Consider the following 9,690-nt stretch of genomic DNA (forward strand, 5'->3'; position numbering starts at 1 on the left):
TAATATAAAAGAAATATTTATAAGATATTTTATATGCTAGACTAGGAGAAGCTAAGGTTCATAATTTTAAGTAAAAATATCTTTATTTTTGCTTGAAATAAATATAAATTGTTAAATCTTTGACGGATAGGGACTGATGTGAGGTCAGCTTAATAAAGATCGAAAGAAGCAGCCGCTCGTTCTCCTCGCTTTAATGATGACGTCGCGTCGCCGGAACCCGTTCGATGTATTCTAAGTGCCGACACGCCTCTAAATTAGTGTCTTCGCTCTGTATTCTCGAGCTATACAGCATCTCAGGGGGTTGCTTGACATGTAAAAAGCGCCGCTGCTCGACTCGCCTCGACTAAATATAGAAGTTCGGTGAAAATCTTGTCGTCACGTGGAACGCGTCTTGAAGAGCTGTCCGCGTCATCTGCGCTAGCTTCAACGAAGAAAAGAAACATGAAGCCGTGACGAAGGCGAGGAGAAGACGGTCGCGTTCATTGAGAAACGGAAGACCGACGAATGCTTGTGTGCTTAATGTCGTTCACTTTCGTTTCTTTTGACTCAATTAGTCGAGCAGATACGGCACTCATGTTAAGAGCAACGTATTTGCGTCGCTTACTAAATTGGAGTCCACGGTATATTTGGACAGCTTTTCTGTAAAAGAAACCACACCCAACTTTAACTACTTTGAAAATAATTATAAATTAAATTTCATTCTTTTTTGTAGATGTAATATTAATAACATGAGAAGAATTGATAATTTAAAATTTTTTTTTGTCATTCGACATTATTAATTAAAATTCAATCGATAGAACTATGTCAACAGTCGTCATGTATTATTGAGTGAACGCCGTTGAATGATAAAGTTTATAGCCTGCGATTGACATGAAACCATTCCCGGCTTGATTATCACCAAGTGAAATGACACGTCCCGATATCTCAGTGCTTCCTGCTTTAGCAATGAAACTTTACGTAGAATAGTGAATTGTGTATTTCAATTCGCGATTGTATTGAAAACTGAATTATTAAAATGTATAATGGATAAAATATGAATATAGGATGAATATATGAGATGTATACAAATAATACAAGATTATTATGAGTGTGTTCATAAAAAGACAAGAGAGAGAGACACAAATATTTATATAAAATAATTAAAATAATTTAGTTTAGTTACTTAAACAATTTTTGCATTAATAATAAAAATAATATTTAATTAATACATGAAAGAAAACACCAACGATATTGTGTCATTATATAATTGTATTAAATGTTAATTAATGTTTTATGTTATATAATTATAAATGGAATTTGCGCGAAAGAGGCAAAAATTATGTATATTCTACTTCTCTGCAATTCAAATGACATTTCTCATTATTAAGTTTATTATAGCACATTGTGTTGTAAATTCCATTCGTTGAAAAATACAAGTTTTGACATAATCATAGAGATTTTTTTTTCTTCAAATTTTCGGTTTCAATGTAAAATGATTAAGAAAACTGTAGATTTTGGCACAATTATATGCCTGGACGTGTGCACGTTGCAGTTGTAATAAGCACGCTCGTAAATATTCCCTCTCCCGTCGTCATGAAATTACCGCGCATAAATGAACGCCTGAGTATGTGTCAGAATCGGGCTAAGTGAGACATATCATAGTGATATACTGTATAATCTGAGATGCGGGAATGGAAATAGAAACTGTATTTTACATCAACTTCCATATTTTCTAATACATGTTGTATAGTCACTATAAATATTGCCTGCATTGTGCTTTATATAAATATTGTCGAAACGTGGTCGAAATGTTGCAAAACAAATATTTCATATTCAAAACGGAAAATGGGAAAAAAATTGCAAATATTGATTAATTGCATCGACGCTTTCATTAGAGGAAAAGTAAATTATATATATTCTAAAATTATCTTAAAAACGATTGAATAGAAATGTGTGATACTTTATACAATATTTATATTAAAGCAATTTTTCTTATCAATGCATATTTTAATGATCTATAACATATGGAGAAAATGCGCAAAATTATATATAATTATATATAATAGTATAAGAGGGAAATCAAATTAAGGTTTTATTCGCTTTTTATCGAAAAATCTCATGCGGATTCCTTGGAGCATCTTTGTGCGAGTATCTTGGTAGGTAAATTGTACCCTGCGCCGCGATCTCGTTTGAATGGGACTGCGACGAATGCGGATCGCACAGACGGTAGCGCGAAATGAGTTAAAACCGTCCATACGTGCGTCCCTCGAGAGCGGAGGATGCGCTTCTTTTCGCGGCGCATCCGGTCTTTGCGCCATTCCAGACCGCGGCGTCTCCAGGCTGCCTTTGTACATTCCATTTGCGTAAAGACGCAAATAAAATGCCGCGTAATTTATTCGAGCGAGTAGCCGAATCGCGCGAATGCACTTCTGCGGCTTGTCCGCCTAAGGAAACGCGCGGTTTTCTTTCAGAATGCGGTGTATCTCTTTCAGAATAATCGCACGCATGCACTCGTTTCTTAAGAGAGAAAGGACTCTTTATGCGAATCTTTCTTTCATGGACGTCTCAGTTCCGTGGGAATGTATTTAAGAGGTCTATTACAGAAAATTAAGAAGTGCATTTTTAGCCTCATCTGAAGGGAAAGCTCGAATTTATCGAAGGAAGATCGCATTGCATAACAAAGTAAATTTATTTTGATCGTAAATTGAATTATGATATCGATAATATGCAGTTTTCAGAAGAAATGTCTTATTAATCTCTCATTTTTCCTCTTCTCCTTCAGAGAGATAGCATTTTTTTACGATTGACATTCCGCTTTGTAATGACGACCCGTTCTTTCTGTTACAGGTCGTTATGTTCGCGGCAATCTCCTCGGCAGGTAAGTAAGTAAGAAGTAAGACGATCGTTCAACCTTCTCTTTGATCCGTAGTAATAAAAGGAAGGTAATCCTATATGGAACTCAACGATATAAAAAGACGTAGCCTCTCTTAGATATACTTTTCGCGGGCGTAGCCGGAGCAAATAGTTTCGGATGAGTTTTCCCTCGCGGAGAACTTTGCAATCCCGACGAAGGAGCCGACGCGTGATGCACACGTGACTTCTTGTACTTTCGTCTTCTCGGTGAAGTCCGTTTTCTCTCCCTCTCTCTCTCTCTTTTTTTTACTTTCTTGCATCATACAAAACGATATCGCGATCCTATGCCCCTCGCGTCGTATTCTTTTATCTTCCGGTCGGTGGCACTTTGAGTTCGTGCGGTTTCGCGCCCTCTTTCACCCCTCCTTCGTCCCTCCTTCACCCAGCGCCTCGGGAATTGTTGAGGAAGTTTGCTTTGACCGGATAAAATGTAATTTTCGGGTACCGTCGACCGCTTTTAGTTTGGAGCGCTTGTCAGCGAAACCAATTTCGTGTTGCAAACTCTGAATGGAATTGATGCGGAGCAGAAGAAGAGATTTTTACATTCTTGTAGCGACATTGCGAGCTTTATTTAGCCGTGCTTGCGCGCATCTTTGCATCAGAAATCATCTAAGGAAGGCTACTTTGTCAAATCAATTTTTTTTATTTTATTTTATTATATTATATTTTATTATTTTATTTTATTTTATTATATTTTAGAGACATAAATCATTTTTCTTTCGAAAATTATATAAAACAATTCTTTTTTTAGATATTATTTTTTTCGAAATATGAAATTGGACAAACATGTTTTTCGCTTACATTATTATAATTGATAATTGATTTTTAATATGTATAAATATCAATATTTAATAATAACGTCGTACTCCGAACGAATTCGCAGCGTAAAATTTTATTAATAAACGATCATTGCCAAAAAGTTTGAATTTTTTTGAGAGTAATACAAGGAATATATTTGCATAATAAGTATACAAATCTCAAGATTTGATGAAGCTTAGCTATTATATTATCATTACATGTGTACCGGAGTGCACTTTCGTTATTTGTTAGCTCGAAACTGGCGCGGTGCAAAAACTCGTTTCAACGACCATCAACAAGCGGGCACTGCGTCGCGAAAAATGAATTTTCCCTCCCACGTTTCGCTAATGAACACAAGGGTACACCGCACGATCGTGTTATTCTCAACGGGCATTATCAAGCACGTAGCAAGCGTTGGAGAATATTTCACTGATATACATATATCTATACAGCGAGTTTATTATATATAACATAGATAACATAGATAAGTACCATAAGCCGCCAAGCACGAAAGACAGTAAGCTCATTAAGGGAGGAGAGAAGAGAGAGGGATTCTAAAACTTTTAACGAAATGTAATTTTATTCTCGCGTTACAATGTTGGATTATGCAAGATACATGAGTAAAATTAAAAAACGCACCTCTTTCACTAGGCTGCTTATTTAAGTACATTCGAACTGCTTACATCTTATATCGGAACTTTACGTATATTGTTTATTTATGCTTGTTTTTTGTAGATTTATATAATTGAGTCGTGCTTCATCGTGCTTTTATAAACCGATATTGTTAAATAAGATGTAAATCATAAAATTTCCTCTGATAGAATTTTGCAAAATTAATGTTGATATATGGAATAAGTTAATATAATATAATTTATATATATGCTTATTAATGTAATCGTGTAATATTTTTTTAAATTTCTGTTTTTTTCCTGGCGATAGAATTTGGCTATGATTTGCAAAATTGGCGGTTAACGATTGCTTTTTAAAGTTTATTAAATGTATTATTTTCGCTATTGATTCTCTTTAATCTCTTAGCAATAATCTTAATATCTATGATAAATCTATAAGAATTATGCTCGATTATGCGAACATTCAATATGCAATATGTTCAGTATAATTCATATGCAATATATTCACTCAATATTTATTTATTACATATTTACTCAATGTACCATTTCAAAATTGGATATTTCGCTTTTATTTTGAATCTCTCGGTGCGAATACAAATCAATTTTCTCTCGGAATTCTAATAATGTTCTAGTCATGTTGGTACAAATATTTCAAATATTGATACGAATAAATATAATAATCTGCATTTATTGAAAGGTTTCGCTGGCCGCAATTCATCGGCAATACATGTGGAATGAAAATTTGCATTATCACGAGAATACATGTATACATCGTTTGGCAGCCATCAAGGTAAGATGTAATCTATGGCAGGTGTGCGACTACATTTTGGAGACAGTGTCCGAATTTCTTGGAGACGAGGACCATTAATACAGCGCTCTCGGCGAGTAAAGGTAGGCATTACGAATTGATGTAAGACTGCAGGCCCGATGCATTGCTATAGGAAATCGACTAAAGTGCCCGATTAAATTTGATGATATGGTTAAGCAGAATTTCGGGAATGGCTCTCATGTAGACATCATCTTTTGAATAATTATGTCGATGACGTACCAGATGAGATTGTATCCGTAAAAGAATCACGATAAATTTAATCCATAATAATAATTAGATATTTATTAGCGTTAGACGTAATATATTATTTTTGACACTTATTTATTTTTTTAATATATTTATTTTAATTATTTTTAAAAGGTGTAAAAGTAAAAACGCTCAATGAAAAATGCATTCTATATTTTTTAACAAAGAATCTCGAAATTATTTTCATTAAAATTTTTATTTAATTTTTCATATTTGCATTATCACATAATAAGTAATATAAAAAATGATATTATTTGCTTTAATTATATATTTCTATTAGAATTTATATATTAATATTATAAATTTTATGAAATATCCGAAATCATGTCGGTACTTTTTTATTAAAAATGTAATTAAATATTTATAATAAATCCTTGTTCCTTAATACAATTATATACTATCATTAAATTGATTGTATCAAGAAAAAAATAATAATAATATAGTAATAAATTACATATTATTATTATTAGTCTATTTATTGATAAATATATAAATAACCGTTATTATACTCGCGTAATCAAGAAAGGATGATATGTTTTTCTTCTCATTCAATAGAAAAAGAATTTGAACGATTGAGAGCTTTTTCACTTGCGCATCTATCATCTTCTTGTTATTTGAAGTAACTCCTTTCAATAACAGCAATGCATCGGTAATCCCGCTTTGTGAGATGAAAAAAAGCTCAACGATGCGCATTGGGTTTCTTTTTATTCAGCATAAGGTTGCATTGCCGCATCGATACAGCTGCCATGCCGATATATCAATGTAATGCCGCAAGCTAAAAAAAGAATGCTCGCTCTTATTTGAATTAAAAACGCGGTATGATTATTCTGAAACCCATATTTGAATGTATGATATAATATACTAACGAATTTCATTTTATATCTACTTATTTTTCTTTTTTATAGAATATATTTTCTAAAAATTACACGTACAAAAATATGTGTGTAAAGAATATTTTATAAAAATATATATAATAAGAGCTGCAGAGAGATTTATAAATAATTTGCTATAATATTATTTAATAAAAACATGTTTTTACTATTGATTTCTCTATATGATGTTAATATATTTGAGAAAATTCGTTATAATAAAATGATAATCTATATTCGGATATATCATCATACACAATTTCTACACGTACATACGAGTTCAAATGACCTATTGCATCGGTTAATTAGCAAATGAAAAGTGACAATATCGGAAATGTCTGAAAGTTTCATTTCACACATCAACTGGTGCATGGGTTATAGCATTAGTTTGAATAAACAATAGTTTCTCATATGACGTACTTGTCCGGCGCAGCATTTAATCGAATATTTCATTATTACACCGCAATATTTGACATTATTAATCTTTGCTATCAGTACCTATATCTGAGTATTCACATGATCGAAGCGATTATATTATTTATTTATATCACTCAGAATATTATTGTATAGCTGCGAAAAAATGTTATTTTAGATTATTTCGTTTATCCGAGTATATAAATCTAATTTTCCATTGAGAAATAAATTCAGTAAAAACATGTTCCATGATGTTTGAAAATATCTTTTCCTCATTAAATTGTTATTGAGCATCGAAAAGCTGGGAGCTAAATATATTCGAAAATTTTAATTCTTAAATACACAATATTGTGGATCCGCGATAATTGAATGTAGGTCTCTTCTCAGCGTCATTCTAAAAGTTCCAAATACATTGTTGAGAAATAAATAATAAAGCGTTTATGTCGAGCTTAACAATCAATATATAAAGCTTAATTTATTTTATTTTTATATGGTACCTAAAAATCAACTTCAAAATATTATCTATTCTATCGAAGAGATAAAAATATGCATATAAGGATTAACACGTGCGTAACAACGAGCGTTTTCAACAATTTCACTTGCATGACAATTAGTATCGCGGAGCAAAATTGGGAGGGGGAAGGGGGGCACTTGTCACTTGACTGTTGTCACGACCGGGAACAGGAATAGGCTCTGGCATTGTCACTCCGCCATTGTGCAGAAGTTAGTCGCTCCGCTGTTACATAATAGTTGGACGATTGTGTTATTCAATTGTATAATTCCCAGTCGGTGAGTCATATAACGTGCTATAATTCGCCTATATATCCTGTTGATATCAATTGATTGCCGATGGGCACCGGGTCGATCATGTTTCCGCACCGTTTCTGACTTGTATTAACACTTGTGCGGTTTTCACGAAATTTGCGCATCACTATTTACAATATGTCGTGAGCGCTTGTGCGGGAATAATTTGATGTAGATCGCAGAAGTGATTGCAATTTTATCGTTAAAATGTTCGACACATTTCTTTATCATTATATGTACATTAACTCTCACGCTTGCTTCGCTTTGTTTTTCCGAGTAGAGTAATTTTTATTATCGCGTAATTTGAAATATTTATTTTACGCAATAAATAGAAATTCTAAAGATGTTTCCGCAAATTAATATTTATAATGTTTCGTGCGAAAATTGCAATTTATTTTCATTTCTTTGGATTTTTGAAAAGAGACTAAAGAATTTGTGCTTAGAAAATAAAATTGTTTTATTAATTATAAGATAGTACACATTTTTTCTTTTTTTTCTATAAAATTTATAATATATATTCTTTGGAAGAACGATAAAATTATCATACCAAAAGACTTCAGATTTTATAAAGCTTCTGAAAGAAATCTCGGAGCGACATCTATGGCATTAAACATTCTTTCATTATGATTTTATACGAGAAATTTTCTTATATCAACTGACGTCATATTTCAGAAGTGCAAAGTATTCTCGTACATTTTTCACAAGTAGAAGAATCAGTTCCAGCTGTGATTTATATTTCATACCGTAGTAGTTGAGTCAATATATTAGCTTGGTCCCTCCTGCTTTTCGTAGAATTTTCAAAAACTAGTTCAGCAAACTCGATCAGATGACTCATATACGAGTCTGCACTTTTCCATTATCTTTGCATCAGTATTCCTATCGTCACCTAGCGTTGCATTAAAATGTAGATCACTCTGCTTCCCGTTTTCTGAACTAAAATTTTCCCCGAAAAATGCATCCTACTTCCTTCATTTTTGTGTCATATTAGTCAGGTTCTAGACGTGGTAAAATTGGAATTGTCACATGCGTTACAGAAATTTCATAAAAATTGAAATTAATTATTAATAAAAATAATTCTTATTATTTTTACAAAAATTAAAGGTGCCTTTTTTAATTAATGATTTAAACAATAATGATATTATATAATTATTATAATCGCATAATTATCTTTCAAGAAATAACAATGGCGAAACACCAAGTGTTATCAAGTGTGTTGCTATAATTTATGATGCAAAGAACGGAGATTAATGTATCTGCATTCTAATGTATATTAATCCATCCTCGTATATGTATAATGAATGTGCATTTTCGTTGCGATGTAGAAATTCAACAAAATACTGAAGAATTGCAACTGGGAAGTTTGCCAATGTCTTATACACTAGAAAACTAACGGACTACTGAGCAATCTAAGAACGACATAATACCGTTTTATTTGTAGATAAATTTTGCAATCTCGCTCTTCTTTCTTTCTTTTCTTTGAAAAATATTCAACCTAAGTTTTACCTCTCATTCCTAAATATTATTATTTAACATTCTGCCAGTAAAATGTCTCCGATTAAATTGATATTGATAAAGAATCAAAACTTGGAGAACAAGAAATAAGGGAAAGGGAAAAACAAATAGAGGAAAGACATGAACATCACGTTTAATATCCTCGACCCAAATCGGGTATACTGGTTATGTAATCCGCGAAATTTCGAATCGCCAAGAATGATATCCGGATTTATCGTGAAAAGGAATGAGAGATTAATGTCCCGAGTTCGAAATCTCCGGCGGAACTTTTACGTTACACCGTGTACGCCCCATGAGGAGGAAAACACGAGTAGCCCGGCTCTTAAATCAGGGGCGACAGTACGACCTGAAATCCTCGTTATCCTCCGCTCATGGAGTTGCGGGACAAGAAATGTCCCGCGTCCTACTCCGATTCCGCGATAGGATTCTTGCGTCCGGATTTGGCGGCACCGAAGATGCACTGTGTCGGCCACTATAATAGGGTGGCAAGAAGCGCGGTGGAAACCGCGGAGGGAAAGAGCGGACGCGGGAGGGTTGCGAGGGCATATTACCGATGCAGAGGATGTCGCCGGGATGCGCGCGCGCATCCCGAGCTCATTTCCATAACGGGTTAGGTACATATTACCATCGTACGTATGTACGTATCCATATATATGCGCGCGCTCGAGTTACGAATAGATGCATCACTCGGCGAATG

At 33.5% G+C, this 9,690-nt stretch overlaps 1 protein-coding gene across 1 annotated transcript in view; it reads left to right on the plus strand.

The window, feature by feature from the left end:
* Nucleotides 1-5,108: 5,108 nt before the first annotated feature.
* The window catches only part of Timp (Tissue inhibitor of metalloproteases), a 79,585-nt gene continuing 75,003 nt past the window's right edge, over nucleotides 5,109-9,690 (plus strand). Inside the window, exon 1 of the mRNA XM_083105590.1 lies at nucleotides 5,109-5,210. Coding sequence (XP_082961716.1) covers nucleotides 5,124-5,210 — 87 coding nt within the window. The 5' untranslated portion in view covers nucleotides 5,109-5,123. The remainder of the gene's footprint in view (nucleotides 5,211-9,690) is intronic.

The sequence above is a fragment of the Camponotus vicinus genome, unplaced genomic scaffold, assembly GCF_025532165.1.
Source record: "Camponotus vicinus isolate PSW18456_S1 unplaced genomic scaffold, iyCamVici1.0 SCAF_7, whole genome shotgun sequence".
NCBI lineage: Eukaryota > Metazoa > Arthropoda > Insecta > Hymenoptera > Formicidae > Camponotus > Camponotus vicinus.